General features: G+C 54.1%; 2 protein-coding genes across 7 annotated transcripts in view; one reads left to right on the top strand and one right to left on the bottom strand.

Moving 5' to 3' along the window:
- The window catches only part of HMOX2 (heme oxygenase 2), an 86,041-nt gene that overhangs the window by 62,303 nt on the left and 2,636 nt on the right, over positions 1–21,102 (bottom strand). The window contains exons 2-6 of one of the 2 annotated variants that reach the window (XM_075719196.1): positions 19,060–19,170; positions 17,439–17,556; positions 16,139–16,630; positions 14,986–15,106; positions 14,385–14,896 (exon numbers count right to left, since the gene is read on the bottom strand). In XM_075719196.1, the coding sequence (XP_075575311.1) occupies positions 14,772–14,896; positions 14,986–15,106; positions 16,139–16,630; positions 17,439–17,556; positions 19,060–19,142 (939 nt within the window). In that variant the 5' untranslated portion in view covers positions 19,143–19,170 and the 3' untranslated portion in view covers positions 14,385–14,771. Of the gene's footprint in view, positions 1–14,384; positions 14,897–14,985; positions 15,107–16,138; positions 16,631–17,438; positions 17,557–19,059; positions 19,293–21,102 lie in introns of those variants that run through there. The other variant, XM_075719197.1, reaches the window with a different exon arrangement.
- On the top strand, positions 10,057–12,067 carry CDIP1 (cell death inducing p53 target 1). 5 transcript variants are annotated; one of them, XM_075719178.1, is made up of 4 exons: positions 10,057–10,170; positions 10,518–10,638; positions 10,951–11,212; positions 11,956–12,067. In XM_075719178.1, the coding sequence occupies exons 1-4, from the start codon at positions 10,057–10,059 to the stop codon at positions 12,065–12,067; spliced, it is 609 nt and encodes a 202-aa protein (XP_075575293.1). The 5 variants fall into 5 exon arrangements, with proteins under 5 accessions (XP_075575293.1, XP_075575295.1, XP_075575292.1 ...); XM_075719180.1 differs by having other exon boundaries at positions 11,056–11,212; XM_075719177.1 differs by having other exon boundaries at positions 10,057–10,141; positions 10,492–10,638; positions 10,948–11,212.

Here is a 21,102-nt window from a genome sequence, read left to right on the forward strand (position 1 = left end):
GCACCAAGGCAGGTGTATTTGTGAGGACAGAAAATGCTAATGTTGTTGGAGACTGGAGTCGGTCCTATAGCAAGCTGGTGCTCTGCCTCAGATAAGAAAACATGAGTACCATGACATATGTTTCGTATGTCTCTTGGAAGGAAAATGGATCTGGAATTACCACCAACGTATTCAAAATTATTTCATTGTGTTGCAAAATCTGCAAGGGAATTCTGAATAGGCTCTTGGGCTCTGATTAATTCTGAAACTGAAATGTGGCTACATCTCCACAAAAGTGCTGATCCTCTATGACTCCAATTTCCTCCTCCCTTGGAGCTTACTGTGTTATTTAATGGAAGTCACACATCTAATCAGTTTGATTCAGCAATGATGTAGCTGTATTATTTGATTTCTCTCAAAAAATTCTGTAGAATGAGGGAGTAATGAAAAAATGGGGTGCATAAAGGAATAAAATATTTTTAGTATAGTTTTGGGAAGGAAATCTATAAAATCCTGAGTTGTGCTGTGAGACATAGTGGGTAATCATCCTGTATTCATCTTCTCTGTGCGAGAGCTGGGAGGTGCCATTGAAACGGGCAGGCAGCAGACTGTGACAGTAGGAGACGCTTTTTCGTGTAGGTAACTGAAGAGCAGAACTTGCCACTGCTGCCTGTAGCAGAGCTCAGCGAGCTGGTGGGCTATAAAGGAATTAGGGTGGTCCATGGAGAAACTCCACGCTGCCTAATCTCTAAAACCCTGAGTGTTGGGAGTGGGAGGGACTGACAGGGGGTCATTCTGCCCTCGCTTGCTCCCTAACTCGTCCTTAAGTGTCTGTTATGGGCTGCCATCGGAGGTGAGCTACGGAGCTGTGTCTGTCTAATGCAAGGAACTGCAGAGCTTCTACCCGATCTCTGGGACTTCTGCTTGCTGAGCTGGGGGGTTTTGTTTGTTTAAACCAACAGCTAGTCTTGTGGCACAGTTCAGTTTGGTATTATGTTAAAACACTGTAGTATTGCAGTAGATCTTGGTTTTATTCGCTCTACATTATTGTAGGTTATGTTATTAACATTATTAACTAGATAGCAAATGGATGATGTAATGCAGTGTTTATCCTCTCAGGGGAAAAATTAAGTAGATGCACAGGACTGCAGGCAACAGCTGGTGATACCACTGGGTGCTTTCCCATGGATGTTATCAAGCGTTAGTTTGGGCTGTTTGTGAACTTCAGTGAAAGTCTCATGGAAAAGCTCTGTTTCCCCAGAGATTTGGCTTGCGGCACCCTCCTTGTCTTGTCTGAGTCTCTCTGGAGCAGATTGCTATCGTGCAGAGGAACTCAGGTTTGTCTTTAATGTTTCTTTTAAATTGCATCTTTGCATCCATGAGAGTACTTGGCGTATTGCAGTCTGTCTTCCCTCTTGAGGCCAGGTCACCAGCTGGTAAGGTCTGAACAGAAAGCACCTCCTGAGTGGGAGGGGGTGTGTTTTCCAGGGCCAGTAGCAGCCTGCAAGGCAGCCTGGCTGCAAAGTGCTCTGTGCTTGCTCCCTGTTCAGAAAACTGTCTTTTGGGGGCTGAGTTCAGCTGCCCTGGTGGTCTGGAGTGCTCTGTGCACACCTGAGCCTTCCCTGGTGCCCCTAAATGTGTAAGGGCTGGGGTTCAGTTTTGAAGTGTGGGGTAATGGTCTCTCCTTGCTGGTAGCTCACAAGCTCCCTTGCAGCCCCTCTTGGCTCTTGCTGGATGTCACCGCTGGCACGGTGAGCTCTGCAGACACGCGATGTTTCCAGCAGCTGTGTGCTGCGGCTTGGGAGCCCACGGCAGAGAGCAAAGAGCTACCCCAGTTCCTTCTGGCTGGTTTTGGTTTAAATGTTCAGGTTAACCAGGTCTGGGGAATGCTGTTTCTGCAGTGTGGAGAGCCAACAAGCACTTGGTCAGCCCATCTGGAGGCGAATAGCACTGGAGAGAATCCCAGAGGCGGCAGCAGGTCCTGACAAGCACTCCTCCCGCATGTAACCCTTTGTGGGTGTTGCGGATAAACCGTCCTTGTCTTAAGCAGGGAGATTTTGTGTCCGGTTTTCCTGATATCCATACAGAGGAGCTGCGTGAAGCAGTAATTTGAATCTCTGTCTGAGGACCGCTGAGCCTGGGCTGCTTTGTGGGGATTGTCTGATTGTGCTTTGGATTTAATGCCCTGAGAGATCCTGCTTTGGACCCAGCACCTGGCTTCCAGCGAGGACACTGCTTGTAGCTGATTTGCCTGCTGAGTTATGGTGGCACACAGAAGGTCAAACGACACGTCCAAGGTCCCAAGGTAAATGACTGCTACAAATGCTCCTCCAGAGATTCGCATACTGTAGAGCAGAGTGGGGAGCTTTGGCTGTCTGACGTAGCTGGATTGAATGGTGAATAACCTTCTCCTCTGGCAGTCCTTTGTGTTAAAGGACTGCTTCTGTCCTGCTTTGCCAGCAGAGCTTTCCATCCCCGCACCGAAGGAAGAGCCTGACCCTTCTGGAAGTAGCGGTTTTCTGCAGCTGAAATCTGACTGCAGAAGTGTGGGAGAAATCTGCCGTTCTGCGAGCAGCCTGGCTGTTTCTGCACGGTGGGTTTGTGCTCCCTGGCAGCGGTGCTGGAGGCACAGGGCTTGCGCTTGGGGAAATGCAGCTGAGTTGCTCAGAGCAAGAACAGACTTTTCCGTTAGTCCTTAACTTGGGTTTCCATCTGCGCCTTGCGCGAGCGTGTTGTAGGCATGCGCCCTCTTGCTGTCTTGCCCGGGACCAGGATGATGAGCTGAGGAGGTGCTGCTAGGGTTAACAGCGGGGCAAAGGAGGGGGTACATGCCGCCTGGTCGAGGATTGTCAGGGCATCCTCTTTCTAAAGGAGCCTGCAGCACAGTCTGTATATTCCTTCCCTCCTGGCTCCGGGGAGATGGTGTGCAGGCTGGAGGCAGCAAATGCGCATGGGAAGAGGCAAGGCTGAGGGGGAAGTTTGGCTAGCTCACAGGGAAAACATCTCTTTTTTTTTTTTTTGTTCTGCATAAAAAACAGGCAGAAGTAACCACTGATACTGCTTTTTCAGCAGGGATTTTTGCTATCTTTCCTTTCAAGGTAAGAGCTGTCTGCGGTGGGTTGCATGTGGTGCTTTCAGGAGCAGTGGGAGTTGAACCACATCCCTGCAAGCTGTGTGCGAGAGCACGAGCAGGCATGCGCGTGGAGAGGGCAGCATCCCTGACTTGCTCTGTGGCACAGGTGGAACGCAGAGAACGTGCAGCAGAGCAGGTCCAGGCTGGGCTTTGGAGATGCTGCTCAGAGATGCTGTTGTGGAGGAGGGTGGTTGTGATTGCCATGGTCAGGGTATGGCTCTGTTCATCTCTAATCCGACCCTGCTCAGTTCAGTCTCTTGCTACCCCTGAAGCCCCTTTCAGAGGGCTTTCGGTCAAATGACATTTTGCCAGCATCTGATCTGCCTTTTGTGCTCATACCTAGCATATTTGTCTGCTTTCCTGTTTTCAGCATTTTCCTGTTTCTGGAGCAGGTAGAAGCCCGTGGCACACAGATAGCTTTCCTGGCACCAGAAAAGCTGGGGTGGCATCGGCCACAGCGCTGTTCCTTTTTTAAAAGGAAAGAGGCTAGCCTCAGTGAGGGAGCTCTGCTTCTTTGGAGCTCTCGACTTTGCTTTTAAAGGTATATTTACAAAAGCCTGGAAGCTGAAATTTGTGTCTGTTTGATGTGCAACGAAGCTGGAAGTGGTTGTATCCTTTTATTTATTCATTTAATTTTAGTGTGCTTTTTCCTCTTCTAAATATTGGAAGTTATTTTTCATGGAAGAAAAGCTCCAAAAATGTGCAGCAGCAGGTTTTGAAGTGCCAACATCAGTGAATGTGGTTGAGTATGAACAAATCCTGTTTCCTGTCTCAGTGGCTGGAGCCACTGTTCACGTAGGCAAAACAAAGCCAAATCACCATGGGTCTCCACTTATCAAATGCAGGAGGAGCAAGGATAACACAGGCCGTCTTTCTGCTCGTGGGAGTGGATCTCGGCTGCATTGTGAGGCTGACTCAGAGCTGCACAGGGCCAGCGCTGCACCATCAGGGTTTGCACGTGAGTTAGACTTGCCAGCGATCTGCTCTGTCCTTCTCAGATTTGTCTCACCCTTGGTGATTTCGTCCAGGAGGAAGCAGCCTGAAGTGCGCACAGCTGCTGCCTGAGCAGAACAGTGTTAACAGACCAAATCTTTGGGTCTCCAAGTAGTGCAGGAATTATCTGTGGCTGTCCTCCTCATGGCATTATCTGTTCAGTGTGTTGAGCTGGTGGGTAAGCTTTTACGGCATGTTAGCATATATTCAGCTAGGACCTGTCATGATATTACCTGTTCCCTGGTCCCACTGTATGCCACGCTTCGGTTGATGTGGATGACCTACCTATTTGGAGAGCAAGTCGCATGGGGGGACCTTTCCTTTTGCCATGTTTGAATCCCAAACTATTTCCGCAGTGAGCCTGTGTGATGTAGCAGAGGAAAATGCAGCCCATGGGGAACTCTGGGCCCTAACACATCAGATTCTCTCATCGCCACTGTAAGTAGCTGGGAGAGTTTCGTGGCCACCAGTTTTGGATGTGTCAGTAATGGGGACCACGGGCTTTGGGGTATCAATCCCTAATTAACTAGAAATCTTGAGGTGGGGTTGCTGAGCTTGGGAAGGAGGCGGATTAGAAAGCCTTGTGTTTCCGCACACAGGATTGTGTGCTGCCCTGCTGGCTCTTTGGGTGTGCTTACTGCTGTAGAGAAACCTCAGACAGACTGCTCAGGACTGGGAGGTACACCCTGGTCTGAGGGGATCCGGAGACCTGCTGTTCATTCTTCTCCTCACTCAAAAGCCGCCTGAAATGAGACCCTGGGTTGACCAGGGAGCACAGAGCCGGCTGCAGGGGAGGCTGCAAGGATTGAAGCTGTAGCTGGGGTGGGCCAAGCCCTTTCTGGCCTTCGGGCTGTGATGGAGTCGTGCTCTCCTGGTTGTGCTTGTCATGCTGCTGTGCCCCGGCAGGGCTTACGGGAGCGGTGGGAATCTGGATCTTTTCTCTTTTGTTTTCTTTAGCAAAGCTCCAGCCTAGCCTGTGTGTAGGCTCCCATGCGGCTGTGCTTTAGTCCCTCGCGCCCACACTGAATCCTAGCCATCCATAAAGGCCACAAAGCTCTGAGACGGTAGGGGAGGACGAGGGGTGACCGCGTGTGCCTATGCAGTCCCGTGGCAGTGCCGCAGGGCAGGTGAAGCTTGCTGGAGCAGCGAGACCAGCCACAGCTTGCTGTCCCATCCATACTGCAGCAGCGCGTGTTAGAGAGTGTGCCAGCATGGGCGATGCTTGCCATTGCCTCAGCCGAGCACAGCTTCAGGTCACCAACCTAGACTTGAGGGAGATAATGGGCTTGCACTGACAACACAGTGCAGAAATATCCTGCCAGAGCTCGGTGTGTTCAGCCTGGCAAAACAATGTCTGAGTCAGGGCATGATGGCTGTTTGCAGCAAGCAGGGAGTGAAGGAAAGCTGTTCAGGCTCAGGAACAGATGAGTGTAATCTGGCTACAAATAAACTAGAAACTGTAAGGCTGTCAGAGTAGTGGGGACCTGGAACAGGCTTCCCACAGGAATAGCAGGAGCAGGACGGTGAACACACTGCTGGCATGTGAAGGGAAGTTTTGGGGTGTTGTCCCCAGAGAGGGAAAGAGGGATGTTCTGATCCAGCGGGTCCCCTCTGTCCTCTGATCCTTGTTCTGCTTGGTTTTTCCCACTGCCAGCCTGTGGGCGCCCTTTGCTTGTCTCCTGTGTTTAATGGGAGTGGTGTTTGCGACAATTGCATGGTGGGTTCATCTTCTGTTGTTAGTTTAAAGTAGAGGAGCCAGTAAAAGCTGTTCTTCCAGTTAAGAAGAACTAATCTGCATTTTTAGCTGGAAATAGCATCTCCTCTGTCCATCCTTTTACTGGTAACCGACTCCTTTTGGGTCTTATGATCCTGTGACGGGTCCTTCCTCCCAAAGGACCTGCACTAGACATTGGTGATTCCATCAGATCTTGAACTTAAGCCTGGTAAACTCAGCCTAAATTTTTGTAAAGCTCTTATTTTTCCCCTAGGTGTTCAGCTGGTCTATAAGCATGGTTATTGCAGTAAGCCCTAGTGTGGATGCAATTTCCACAGTCTTTGGGAACGTTTCTTCCCATGTGAGAACAGCTAGTTTGATCGAAGCTGTTTTCATGACACAGAAATGTACTGGGGGTTCAGCTTTAATAAACCAGCATGGTTAACGTGGGACAGCTTTGTAGTACGCTGGCAGAATGGCTTGTCGTGCTGGCGTGGGTGGCTGGGGATCCTGGGGCAAAGCACAGCCTGCCAGGGGTGTCCTCCCTGGGAAGGGTGCACCAGGCTCTGCGTGCCGTGAAGTCTCTGCTGTGAGCTGCCACTGGACTCCAAGTCCATCTCCCTGTGGCAGTGCAGTGGGCAGGAGAAGTCTTGTTTCTCTTTTGCAAAACAGAGAGAGCAAAGTAAGTTGGCTTTGCTGAAAGCTAGTGGGTAAAACCAGAAATGACCAGCAGCAAGAGTCCTTCTTATGTGCTTCTGGGGATTGTGTTTTGATGCAAAATACTGCTGTGTTTTTGTTTAGTGGCTGGACCTTCCCAGCTCGCCTGCCTGTGCCCAAGATACCATCAACCTGCTTCAGCCCAGAAGGGCCTTCCCGGTGGGGCACACTCCAGGCTCCCCTCTCTCCTGCGCTGGGTGGGTGCTGCTCAGGGAAACTCTGCCTCTTTGCAGGGGTGCTACTAGCTAGCTCCCAAGAGCAAGGTTGCCTCTCCGCACTGCTGTATGAGGGGGAGGATCTGGGCTGCTTTGCTTTGGCCACGTTGCTTTTGGGAGGGAATACTGCACGTCGACCATGCCAGGCCAGTGAGTGTTGTTCTGGGATAGCTCCTGACCCAGTGCAGAGGGGAAGCCTTGTGCCCTCCAGATCCCCACAGAGCTCTCTGGTGGAAATGGGCTGGGGCAGGTTTTGTGCTTCTCACATTAAGATAAAAGAAAGCACAGGAGAAACAGCTTCTAAGAGGCTTAAAAGCAACAGGCTTGCTTTTCCTCCTGGGAAGGGCACGCAGCCAACATCTTGCTCTTTACTGATCTCTCTTAATAAGCAGAATATTGCATTAAGAGTGACTGAGTCTGCCAAGTATGAGTAGAACGGCTCTGCAGCCCCTGCAGCTTCCTTCATCCCAGTACCTGTGTGGCTCTGAGATCCACTGGCTGTCACCCTCGTGGCTGCCTTTTCTTGCTGGTCAAGGTGGCAGGATTAATTGCTGGCTCAATCTGGGGCTGTTGCTTCATGTGATGGACCTTTCTAGAGTGGCTGGTGGAGCACATGGGTGGGATTGCCTCTTGGTCTCGTCATCTCCTGAGTTTTCTCGCCAGCTGCTTTGGTGTGGGGAGTAAGGCTGGACAGTGTTGAAAGATGTAACGTTATGGGAAGGCAGCATCTGAGCTGTAATGGGAGGAGATCTGTTACATTGGAAAAGCTGTGGGCTCAGCTGGCCTGCGAGGGCAAGGAAAGCTCCCTGGCAGGCTGGTGTCCCCAGGTAAGGACTCGGGGATGCTCCAGTTGGGCTGGGCTCACTCGGGAGCCCTGCAGGCATGGGGACAGGAAGGTCCGAGGCTCCTGGGTGTGCAGGGTGGGTTGGTTGTCTACTTTCAGAAGAGTAAGTCCTCCTTTTCTTTACATCCCCAGTGAAGCTAAAAAGAGCACGGCCCAATTTATAGCTTTGTAGGTCACTGAAGGAGAAGGAGGGCTCTGCAGTGCGCTGCACTTCGGGTACTTTCCTCCATCTGGAAGCGCTGTGTGCCGTGGCAGCTCTGCTGTACCCGCTGCATGGGCCGGCTGTCCTTCCCCTGGCTCCTAAGGAAGAAATTGGAGAGAAAAGCAGGAGGAAAGGTGACCCACAGCCACCCTTGTATTGAACCTGTGTGTTTGCAACATACCGCTTAAGACCTCTGGGGAGAAATGTTAGTAAATGTGGACATCCTGGGGTGACCCTGTGCTGGTCCAGGCTTTGCTCATCTCCTGGGGGGGGATCAGCATGCTGTTCTATGGTCAGAAACAGGTAATGGTGCTCCTCTGAAGACTTGTGACCTGATTAGATTTCCTGCCACCTTGCAGGAGGCTGTTTGGAGGCAGGGAGCGTGAGCTAGAAAAACAGGAGCGGAATAAAGCGAAGCCAAGCAGGTCTGGGAGGGGTGGGTCTTCCTTCCTGTGTTTGCTGGGGCCTTGGCTTCCCTTGGCCCAGCAGCTGCAGATGGAGGTGGCCGTGCCGCACAGGCACCTCTCTGGGCGCACCTGCAGCGCAGGCAGGGCTGGGGCAGCGCTCGCTGCCTGGCCCGCTGCCCGGCCTGGTGCCCGTGGAGGCTTGTGCCGTGCCGTGGCAGTTGGCGTGCCCCAGGCGGGTTGCACAGCACGTAGCATTGGTGCCAGGGCCGGAGGGAGCCTCGCTGCCTCTCCTCCCTAAGCAGTGACCCCAGCGGCATGCTGGCCAGCTTGGCCCTGCTCCAGCACCCCTCAGCCCCAAGCTCTCTGGGGCTGAGCAGGCAGTTCGTGCCTCACCAGGGCTGTGGGGCAGCCTTGCCAGTAATGCCTGGGGGGGAAATGTGGCAGCGGCGCCTGCTGCGGCCATCTCTTGGGGTCCAGAGCCACCCTGGTTGTGCCCACGGGATTTTTGCAGGCTGGTTGTAGCCTGGGTGCATTTTTCCTGCTCAGTCGGGAGCTGCTGGAGTGGGACCTGTGGGACTGGCTGAGAAAGCACCGTCCTCGCAGCATGCTGACCTGCCTCAAGGAGAGCAGGAGACCAAGGGGAACGGGACAAGCAGGGTCGCATTTCCTCCTGGCCCATTGGGGACAAAGGATGGGTGTTGGGGTAGCTGTTCAGACCCCAAGGGGAGCTCCTAGTGCTGCTCCCCAGGCACTGACAGCAATGTCACCCTGTCCCGTGCCTGATGGCGGCCTTCCCAAGCACCAAGTGAACAGCGTTTCATTTGTATTTCCCAATTTAGTCATGTCCTGCAAGATATAACTGAGCCAGAGTAAACAGGGAAATCAGGTTTCTTGATGTTGTTGCACTTCCTTGGAGTTCAGAGCAGGTCGGTGGGGCTTTTCCACGTGCCAAGGACACGTAGCCTTGTGCCTGCCGTTGAGGGGGCACGCATGGGGAGGTTCCTGCCCAGACCCGCTCTCCCCACGCCTGCACTGGGGAGAGGAAGGGGTTTGGCGTGACGCCCAAGGCAGCACTGTAGCAGTGGCTCCTCTCTCCATCGCTGTAACTCTTGCTGTCTCCTTTCACGCAGGTTCAGTGGCGTAAGGCAGTTTCCAAACTACGCTGCTCAGAAGAATTGTTTTTCCTAGCTCTGTCGAGGCCTCTGAGCTCCTTGCTGCAAGGAGGAGGCCAGGTAAATTTTACCCCAGGTAAAATAATGTCTCCAGCTGTTAAAGATGGTCTCACCTTAGCTCACTTGATGAGAGTGTTTAGAGATGCTCTCTGTGGGTTTGTGCCCTCTACCTCAGAGTTTGTGCTTCAGGCTCAGGGGGTCCTGCCGTCCCCTCAGGGCACAGCGTTGCATATCACTGCTGGGTGGAGTTGGGGGGCTGTGAGCTATGTGGGCAGCTCTTCCCCATTTTGGTCCTGTAATGCTGCAGCCAAGGTGCTTGGCAGAGCAGCTTCCAGCCCAGTACTGCCCCAGCACGTGGGCTGTGCAGCCGAGAGCCGCACTGATGGGCTGCTGTGCACCACGCGTGGGTGTTATGGGGAAAGCCCTGCGGAGCTGGCAGGAAGATGTTACGCCTTGGATTTACTGCCTCGGTTGCAGCCTGTCCAGCTTTGGGGCCATGGCCTTGTTTCTGCCCATGGTGGGAAGCTGAGGCCAGTGCAGCAGTGGTGTCAGCCGCGGACCCCTCCATTACCTGTCGCCTCCTTCCCCAAGCACTGTGCAGCTCTGGGCGGGTGCCTGTGTGCAGCCAAAGGCTGTTGTCTCTTCTAAAGGCTTCTGTCCTTGCAGGGCCGCCCTGAGCCATGTCCAACGACCCTCCGCCACCCTACCCGGGAGGCCCCTCGGCACCGCTGATAGAAGAGAAGCACGGCCCACCCCCCGCGGCAGGTACTAGGGGATCCCAGCTGCTCTGGGGTGTCAGGGTGACATTGCCAAGCGGGCAAGAGCCGAGCGAGCATGGTTTCCCTGGGAGCACCCTGGCCATGGCCTCTCCTTGCAGCTCTGCCCTGCAGTGTGCGGTGCACTGGGGTGGGTGGTGCCTGCTCAAAGCCTGGCTCTGCTTGCTTCTGTGGGTAACGTGGGGTGAATCTGGGCTGCTTGTGGCCCAGAGGATGAGGCTTGGGGGGGTGCCTCCCTTCCCTGCTGGGGCCAACCCCCCCAGACCACTCAGCCGAGCCATCATCTCCTCATGAGCTCTGCTGCCTCCGGCCCTGGCTGCTGACTGTGTTTCCTTTCAGATGGCGTCATGCCTGTCATGGGACAGCCCCAGGGGGTTCCCATCCCCCCTCCTGAATTTGGCCCCCCCCCCTACGAGCCACCCTCACAGCCGGGGTTTGTGCCGCCTCACATGCCCACAGACAGCTCCGGGCCCTACGTGCCGCCTGGTGAGTACAAGTGAAGTACTGCATGAAGTAGGGGGTGGTGATGGGCAAGGACCCCCCCCCCCCGCAAGCACAAGTCTCCTGGTGCCCTGGGGCGGGGGACACAAGGGGGGGTTGGGGCTGCCATTTGGGGCTTGCAGCGAGGCTCCTCGGGGTGTGGGGCACAGTGCCTGCAGCAGGGTTGGTCCCAAGTCGATACCCGAGGTGGTCGTGTGGCAGCAGTGTGCCCCCCCCCCCCCCCCCGGCCAGCAAGGATCTGGCCTCTCCTGCTGCACACAGCAATGTTCACCTGTGCACGTTTCTCCTTCCCAGCAGGTTATTACCCACCCCCAGGCCCTCACCCCCCCATGGGCTACTACCCTGCCCCAGGCCACTACCCCTCTCCCGGCGGCCACACGGCGACAGTCCTCGTGCCATCAGGGGCTGCCACCACAGTGACGGTTCTGCAGGGAGAGATCTTCCAGGGCGCTCCGGTGCAGACGGTGTGTCCCCACTGCCAGCAAGCCATCACCACCAAGATCACCTACGAGATCGGGCTCATGAGCTTCCTTCTTGGCTTCTTGTGCTGCTTCGTGGGGTAGGTGCTGCAAGCAGAGCTGGGGCCTCCCTGCCACCAGCCGCCCCATGCTGATGGTCATTGCTCTGCCCTGGTCCTGGTGGCCCCGATGCCAGTGGCCTCAGCCAAACTGTTGGGCATGGCAGGGGCCTCGGCACCGAGGTGTTACTGGGGCAGCAGCTGGGTTCCTGGGGTGACAGTGCCTGGAGACCTGGGCTCCTGCCAGGGGAGGGGAAGGTGCCACCACCGAACGCCCGTTGTGGAGATTGGCATCAGAGGGCCTTGGCACAGGAGCCGTCCATCCCCAGGCCCAGAACCCGCAGTGCTGCCGAGAGCCACGGTCTCTCCTCGCAGCCAAGGGCTGGCAGCAATGGGGGCTGCGGGAGGGGATGGGGTGCTTGTCCCAGCTCCCTGCCCCAGCGGTGGAGGGAGGTGAGGCCTCATCACCCACGTGCATCTCACCAGGCTGTCCTTTCCCGCCATGGGGTGTGCAACTGCTCGTTAACAAAGCGCTTACCCTTGTAGCTGCAGCAGCACACCCCAAGGGGCAGGGTGCTTTGTGCTGCCCCTTGCAGTGGCAGGGGGCCATGGTTGGCTCCCAGGGCAAGTACTTGCCTCTCTTGCCCCATGCCCCAGAGCAAACCCCATGTGTGGTGTTGTCTGTCCCCGCTTCCCCCCTGCCCCACTGCCTGAGCCTGCAGTCTGTGCCCACAGGCTGCCTTGGGTATCCAGCTCACAGCACTCTGCTTCTTCCTGTGCTCCAGGTGTGATCTCTGCTGCTGCCTGATCCCCTGCTTGTTTGATGACTTCAAGGATGTGACACACACGTGTCCCAACTGCAAGGCCTATATCTACACGTACAAGCGCATGTGCTAACAGCACCCTGGAAGCCTGAGCCACTGGAATGACACCAGCCCCTCTCCCGCTGCCGTCCTAGTCTATGCGTGTGCAACAGTCCTTCGCTTAACCCTCCGGTGGTGTGTACATGTGTATCCCCGGCTCCCTCCTGCTCAGAGCTGTGACCACCTTCCCCATGCTCTGGTCCTTGCTGTGAACGGTTGGATTGGCAACACTGGCACGGCTGCACAGGAGAGGTGGGCCCAGGCCCCAGATGCTGTGTGAGGGGCTGCCCTGCAGTGCGCAGGAGTGGGGCAGGGCATCCCTCTGCACCCCTTATGCTCCAGGGCACTAGCGCAGCCCCTCTCACCTGGAGCAACCCAGGGAAGAGCAGCAGCTGCTGGAGGCACCCACCCCCATTCCCTGCAGTGCTCTGCAGGGAGCTGCTGCAGGCAGGGGGCACCTGCCGCCCAGGAGGGGAAGGGGGACCCGAACTGCCTGCAGTACACGTGGGAGAGGCAGCACGGCCCTTGTGGCACCTTTAGGAAGGGGCCCAGCAGTGGCTTGGTGTCAAGGAGATGGCGAGGGTAGTGCCACACGTGGCAGATTTCAGCGTGGTTCATGGTCCTCTCCAGCCAGGTCAGCATGCAGCCTGTAGGCAAAGCCCCTTCCCAAGGCGAGGCGGCCAGAGCCACCTTTGAGGCGTTGGGGGGACAGCAGCAGCACTGCACCCTTTATCAGCACCTCCGTCCTGCCAGAGTGGCCACAGCTGCTCCAGCTGCATGTGCCTCCTCCCAGCCCCTGCTGTGGCTCTTTTGGGGAAGGAAAGCCCCTGGCCATTCCTCACCCACTCGGCAAACTGTTAGCGAAAAATGCATCCAGCATGTCGCTACCTGCCCCGGCGCTGTAGATTAGCAGAGTTTGTTACCAGGCCACAGCTGGCTCGCAGCTCTGGAGCAGATCCATGCCCACCTGCTCCAGAGCCACATCCTGAGCCTGGCAGGGTCTGTGGGCACAGACCCTGCAGCACCCATCCTGCTGCCACCGCAGCTGCACCCTGTAGGGGCTCCTCAATGCATGTGGGTGTAAGGGGTTCATTGTTAGCTCACTTGCTGTGGGGCAGAAGGAAGAGGGCAAGCAGGCAGTGACAGGAGCTGCCAGCAGCACTATGACAGATGAGGGCAACAGGACCCAGGAGCCATTTTCAGCCTCTCTGTGGCTGCACCGCCCTCCCCAGCCCCTGCAGCCCCAGAGTGAAACAGGGGTCTCTCAGTACGCAGGTCTGCAAACACAGCCTGGCCTGCACAGGCAGCGGCTGTTTGCTCAGAGGTGGAACTGTGGCACTAGTCAGTGTTTTTATGGAAATAAATAACAGACCCTGAACTGGATGTACATCTTTTCTTCTCCCCCTGCTCCACACCCACAGCAGATCTGCCCCCAGGGAAGCTGAGGAGGGAGGGCGGGGTGGTGGTGGGGTGGGGTGGTGCACAGAGCACAGCAGTGCAAGCCCTGGAGGAAGAGCAGCAGCTTCCCTACCCCAGGGCAGGGCAGCAGAGGCCCTGGGGGTAACAGGAGCTTTCCCTGCCCATCCCTCAGCTGCCTCACTCTGCCACTCAGGCAGCCCCTCTCCTTGTGCCCAGGCCCTCAGCTGAAGAGCAGAAAAGCCCCCCAAGACTGGGCTGGAGGAAGGCAGAGGGATACCCATGTCACCAAGCCCCATGCCTTTCTGAGGCCCAGCACCAGGAACCAGGGGCAGCTGTGACACAGCACACACCCCCACCTCCAGGGAAGCATTGCCCCCACAACAGGGGGAAACCCCAGGCCCTCACAGCACCTGGCTGTGCCTTTGAGCAGGGGCAGCGGGTCCCATCCCCACAGGAGCTGGGGGAAACTCAAGGGGAGGCAGCAGGGACAGCATGGGGTGTAAGGGCAGGAGTGTCTCAGGGAACACATGAGTCAGAGACAAGTACAACAGCGTGGGAGTCCATACCTGCTCTGCTTCTCCCCACTGACCTCCTCCCTGCCCTTCCACATCCCCCACACGGCACAGCTCACTCACTGTCCCAGTGGTGGGCTTTTGGCTTTCCCCAGCTACAGCATTGCAACTTTTTATTCCAGTCAAGGCTTCAGAAGAAAAAAAAAAAAACAAACCAAAAACCAACCCACAACCCCAATGTTGCACAATACACATTTGTCACCTTTATACCCCCACCCATGCACAAATAAAAGTTAGGCTTGGTCCCCAGGACACTCCTTTGAGCTAATGGCCCCATGGCACAGCCACTGCAGCACAACCCAAACATCAGTTTCTCAGGGTAGGAAACTGAGCGCTCTTCACTGAAAAGGCTGATGACACATTCTCAGGTTGCAGCCCAGGGCAGGAAACCCCCTCCACAGTGACTTCTCCAGGAAGGGAGAGGAAAAGCCAAGCACGTGAAGCCTTTGCAAGCACAGGACAAGACATCTCTCGCCTCAACAGCTGCCCCAGCCTGGGTAGGGCAGTGCTGATGTGGAATCCTCACACCTTTGCACTGGATCAGTCCTTTACGCTAGTCAGCTAGAGACATTATATTACAGTGCTTGCATTATTGGTGTGCAGAGTCTTTGACAGTCCCACAGGATTCCTGTTTATTTCATACTTCCACCCTGCAGTCAACTCACCACCAACAGCAAGGGAACAGCGTGAAGGACAGGGCACACCTCTCCCCTTGCAGCCATGCAGAGCCACACGCTGCTCTCCCCATCACATGATGTACCACACTGCAGCTCCTGCCGCCACAGCAACGCAGGCCGCCAGGATCAGCTGCACTAGGGGCTGCTTTGCCAGGGCCACAGCAGCGTGACAGGGGCAGCCGGGTCCTGCCTTACCTGCCAGAACACAGAAAGCACCGTTAGTGCTGAGAGCAAGGGGCTTGCTCCATACACGTCTGGCAGCTCTGTCACCGCCCGCAACCTACCTAGTTTGTCTGCATAGTAAGGGCATTTGCGTAGGTCTCCTTTTCCATCATGGACTGGAAATCCCCCATCTTGGGCTTCTTCTGTCAGTGACCTGCCGATCTTGTCCAGTTCATCAAATACCTGCAAGTGGTCACAGCAAGTACATGAAGCACACAGAGACAGGCAGCTTTCATCCGGACCCCTGGAATGATCTGGAGAACAGGCAAGAGCCACTCCTGCCTCCCTCCCCCCAGAGACAGCATGTGCTACTCATTTCGGAGCGCCTTGCAGGCAGACCTGTGGTGACATCTGGCACATGCTACGGCTCTGAGACGGCACAGCCCATTCCAAGAGCATCAAGTCAGACCCAGGAACGAGACAGACGCAGCATCACCCTGCTGTTTGCCTCCCAGCCTGCTGCGGGTGGGAGTATGAAGCAACATGCTCTCCCTTCCCTGCTGCAGACCCTCTCTGGGGATCACTGCTCCTGTTCGTGCAGTGGTCACACAGCCCCTCCAGCTCCACTGCCAGGGGTTTCCTTAAGGATCCTGACAAAGGAGCCAACCACATCCCACCACATTTTTGGCCAGCTTAAACCACGCCGACCCGCTACAGACACAGATTAAAGCTTCCATCCAGTAGCTAAGACTATGTTCATCCCCCTGGGGCAAGTGGCAGCGCAGTCAGGTTCTATGAAAGGCAAATACTATGGGAAGGAACAAGAGGCTACAGACATTTCTGGCCATTGGGCAACGTCAGATGTGTGACAGAAGATGAACTGTAACCAGTGTGGTGCAATATGCTCAAACTGTTTGAAGCTGTCTTGGAGAGAGACCTCTGCTTCCCCCACTGCTTCAGAGCCACACAGCCCACAGGAATCTTGTAGTGAAGTTGTCTTAGTTTTGCCCTACTCAAAGGCTCAGCTGTGGTCTTGATGTATGGGAGGAATTCCTACCCAACACCAGCCATGTCTCCAGAAGCTAGCAGAAGAGATATTCAAACTAGAATCCCACCCCACATCCCCCACCCCCCGCCCAAGAAGGAGGGGCTCTGGTGGCCTCAGACCCAAACCACTGCCAAGATGAGCAGTCTGACTGAATTAACCTGGGCCTAAGAGGTGGTCCAGACCCAAAAGTAGCAGCACACATACAGGGGGCTCAAGGGATTTAGTACCTGCATGTTAAATCTGAAGGCTCGGTTGGCCTCTTCCACGATCCTTTCCTTGGCGTTCTTGTCCAAGTCCAGAGCATTCATCCTTGCTCTGTAGAGCTGCTTGAACTGCTGCGCACTGGAAATGTTGTCAAACATGTAGAATTGGATCCCTTCCTCAGTACTAGGCAACTTCAGGGCCCTCTGGGCTACCTTCTTCAGCACTTGGCCACCTGAGAGGTCCCCCATGTAGCGTGTGTAAGCATGAGCCACTAGCAGCTCTGGCTCATGCTGTCCCACATGATGGATTCTGTCCACATAGTGCTGAGTTGCCTCTGAACACTGGATCTTCTCTTTCCAGTCTTCTCCATAGAAATATTCCAGGTCTTTGACCAATGCTTCTCTCCGGTGAAGCTCTAGGGGGAAATACAGAGGAGCAAAGACTGGGTTGTCCTTGTTGCGATCCATCTCCTCTTCCAGAGCTGAGTATGTGAAGTAAAGTGCCACCGTGGCCAGCTACAGACAAAGCACAGCTAATGTGAGAAGCCATTCATGAGATCAGCACATCGACTGCTCTCCCCCTGCATGGAGCTAGGGTAAACAAGAAGGAAACCTCCAGGCTTGACACAAAGCCAGCCTGAAGAGCCTGTATCGAGCATGTATCACTTGAAGGATCAGGGACTCTTCTCTATCTACATTCATAACAATGCCTACAGAGCACGAGCTAATTAGTCTAATGTTGCCAGCTGTGTGCTCTGGGCCTCCTGTCACCTTGAGAGCAAGGCACAGGGACAAACTTCATCCAAAAGGTACAACTAGCAGCAATAGCCTTGTGCTATAGGAGACTACTGTATAGGCCAAGACCTTCAGGATCAGACAGTGCTGCTCAGACCCAGCATACCACCTCTTCTGTACAGAAGAGAAAGCAATCCAACCTAAAGTCTATGGAAAACAGTCCAGAGGACGGATTAAGTGCTGTAATTTCACCAGGATTTCACTCCTGAACAGCTTACGCCACCAATATCCATGCTGCTGCCACACCTGCCTTGAACAGCCAGCAGATGTGTGGCAAGAAGCCCAGCACCTCCACCTAATCAAACTTGTGCCGGGCCAGCATGCTCCTCACCCCCCTGGGTCCCAGCTGTAGGATACACCAGGCAGAAGTTGTGGACAAGGGCCCTCCTGTAGTTTTGACTATGCCACCTAGAAACTGGATTCCTCCCCATCCCCTACACACAGAGCTGTGGGGCTCTGCCTCAGAGTCTGCATCAGTTACTGGGTATGTCAAAGAGCTGTTCTGCCATGGGAGCAGAGCAGCACTCACCTTGAAGAGCTCCTTCTTGATCCGTCCTTTCAGGAAGTCTTTGACAAACTGGGTGTTCTCTGCACGGTCGTGGGATTCCTTAGTCCCCTCCTTCAACAGCTCTGAAAGGTCGGTGGGACTGCAGGCAAACAGGGAGAGCTCCTTTCACCCCACTTCCACACACAGTAATGAGTTTGTCCCTGCTGTGTTTGGAGGGATCCCCCCACTCCCTACCATCTCAGGCCCAGTTTGGAGAAGGTAGAAGGTGGGATCCCTCAGGCCAGCCCCACAGGCTGGAACTAGCACCAGCAGGAGGAAGCAGCAGGGTGGCAGCACCCAGATGCTCCTTCCACAGATGTGGGCACCCGCATGCCAACCAGACTTGGCACTCTGGGAGGGTTGAGGCTTGCCAGGGGCTCAGACCCAGGATGCTGAAGCAATTGCCAAGGATCCTCTGATCCCTGCACCGTTACTTTTGCTTCTCATCTATGTGAGCCCCATCAATACTACAAAGGGGCCCTTGAGCTTATGAACAGCAACTACTGGGAAAGGCTAAAGGGCACAGGAGCCTCAGTGGTATCCTCCTTGGTCAGTCTGGAGAAGGAGAAAGAGAAAGGCTCAGGTAAGAGCAGATGCATACACAGGCAGGACCCTAGCTTTTCTGACTTGGGTATCAACTGCAGGAGAAGATATGAGAGCCAAATGACAAAACAGGGCAAGAACACCCTTAAAAAGTTTATTTATCCTGAATCACACTGGTTTTGCAGGTTTCTACAAGTTGTTTTTCTTAAAAAAAAAATTCTATGATTTTAGGTTACAGCCACAGTAGCTACCTGGAGTTTGGTACAGTGTTATCAACATCTACATTCACTCAAAACTATGCCAAAGTGCACCTTACAGTTTTTATGACCGGCTTGCTATGGATGGCATGTTCCTGTTAGCTTAAGAGACAGACTTTGAATACTCCAGACCCAATGAGAGCAGCCAACAGGCTAGACAAGGCCTGGATGTACAGGGAGAGCCACAAAGCATTAACTTCTCATGAAACTGAGCCTGTTAAGTCAAAGAGAAGTCAACCAGCCTATCTAGGTATTCTGGGAAGCACCCTATTCACCCTTCCCATTTCCAAGTCTGAAGCCCTGGCTTTTAGAGCATGTGTGTGAATTTGTTTTTTAAACTAACCTCCAAGCAAGTATTCTTGCTTAGACCAGTGAGTATTCTCCAAAGGCAAGAGAGGCAGCTCACTGGAGCAGAGTTCACCTCTAGAGTCATCTTTCAAAACAAGAAGCTGTATCACAAGACTGCCCAGTAAGCCATGGAAAACTGGCTCACCTTGGCCAGAAAGGCACAAGCACAACTGCCAAATGGTCAAAGCATTTCTGAAATGTGAGTTTGATAGCAGAGACTAAAAAAAAAAAAAAACAACTGCTTGTTGTCAGCCTCAGCCAGCTTGCTCCCTCCCATCCTTTCCACCCTTCTAGTACAGTTTGATTAAACAGATTTTACTGCACATATATTTGATTAATCATTTATTGGAGTCCCTCACTCCTTTTCAGATGAGGAGTAAGATCACCCCTTTACCTGGAAGGTCTCCTGCCTTGCCCAAGACTGTGTCTGTGCCATGTTGTGAGACAGGACTCACCTGACATTGTCATCTTCCGTTTCCTCATAGTGCAAGATTTCCTCTTCTTCTCCGCCCTCTGAGCCCTCCATAGCTGACGGCATTGTCTAATCTCCAGCACTGTCCAGCAATCTGAAAGGCAAAATTAGAGAGTGGTTTTAGAGGGAAGCTGCCTTAGCAAAAGGATGGGTACGAAATGCTGAGCAGTCTAGCAAGGCATGGGTATGAAATGCTGAGCAGTATAGCAAGGAACCCCTGAGCTGCTCCACCACACAGGGCAGTGAGGAGCAGCCACCAGCCATGTCCACTGTACACCAGGCACTTTCAAGCAAGCAGTCTTGCTTGTTCAGTTCAGCTACCTCAGGCAAACCTCAACACTACACCCAGTTCACAAAATATTAACCTCAGAGGAGGCCTACAACACAGCAGCCTGCATTAGGTTTCCCACTTCAGGATGGCTCCTGGCTGAAGATGATCAGAGACGTCCACATTAGCAATCTGCATTGAAATTGTGAGCAAGCTGTTTTCCACTGGTGCTACCCAGTATCTCATCCAGTGTTAGACTCTGAATAGAATAATTGGAAAGGGAAGCACCTCTCCTTCAGTCAGGAGGAAGAACAAGCTATTTTGTTTCCACAGCAGTACAGAGCCTCCCCTGGAAGAAAGTAGCAGTGAATTAGGCCAGCTAAGCTCTGAAGTCAGCCAGTGCGCAGGGGCAACAAAAGCCTTTCCTGCAATGAGTATATTAAGAGGAACTTCCAAAGCAGGGGCAGATTTCACTGCTTTGCCTTCCCTGGGCTGTACTCCATGGAAAGTCAAAGCAGCCACTCTCTGACCAGAGTGAGCTGCAGACAGTTCCTGCTACCACTCACACACACCTCTCCTGCCTAACAGGGTTTACTTCAAACCCCAGAAGTAACTGGGTTCTCCCTCCTCTTTCACAAAAGGAAAAAAAGTCTCCTCAGATGTAGCAGGATGCACAAGACTTACCCAGAAGCAAGACACCTAGCTTATATTAGTTGACTACCCCGTTAAGCCAGAAATCCAGCCACCTCATTTATAAAATGGACCTGTAATCAGCTTTGTGCAGAGCAGCACTACCACCTTACAGGCAGCCTTGCCAGATGAGCAAGGAACTAAGCTGCTTGCTGGCTCTTTGGAAAGCACTCACTGTAAGAGAGCCATCACTCTTGCTTTCCCTCTCCAGTTCAGTCCTCCTGGGTGAGCTGCATCACAGGCTCACTGCTTGGCCCATGTCCAGGGGCTGGGAGAATGGCAGACAAGCAGCTGCAAGCTCACCAAATTCATTAGCACAGCACCAGCACCAGCACCAGCACATCAGCTGCTGGCTCCCAGCTCACACAAAGTACACCAGTTATAAATTAACTGCCCTCTGGTTCCTCACCCCCGAGCTTCTAAGCCCTGTTTTACAGCCACTCTTGCTGCCCTCCACACACTGACACAGGACTCAGCCAGAAGCACTGGGAGCTGGGTCTGAGCACCCATCCCCGGGGGCAGCATAGCAAGGCCCCCTGGTTCAGGCACAGCACTCAGTTTGGATGACACATCACCAGGGTGAATGTTTCCTCTGTGATCACACAACCTTGGGCTCACTGGGACAGAGCCTTCCCTGATGGGAGGACTGACCGAAGTAATCTTCGTGATGCCAGCTAGCCCAGTGCAGTAGCAGGAGTCATTAGGGGTAGCAGCCCTACATCCCCATTGCCCTGCCCAAAGGAGCACACCAGATCAAGCCTCAGAAACTAGTAATCAACAGCAGCAATAGTTCAAGGCTCCCAATGTCCAGACATACATGGCACGGCTCCCGAGATCATCATTGTACATCTGCTAACTTACTGGTTAGAGGCTCCACGCCTCGCAGCACACTCGTGTTTAGCAGCACTCACCAACACTGGAACTTTGCTCTCTGTGCTATGCAGGGGGCATCTGATGGGGTCTCAGAAGCCTTTACCCAAGCCTGTTACTAGTGTTATAGAAGCACAACTGATCAGAACAGTGAATTACTGTTCCAGGAGCACTGTCTGCTGTTGGAAGAAGGGGTTA

This window comes from Pelecanus crispus, chromosome 11 (assembly GCF_030463565.1).
Source record: "Pelecanus crispus isolate bPelCri1 chromosome 11, bPelCri1.pri, whole genome shotgun sequence".
NCBI lineage: Eukaryota > Metazoa > Chordata > Aves > Pelecaniformes > Pelecanidae > Pelecanus > Pelecanus crispus.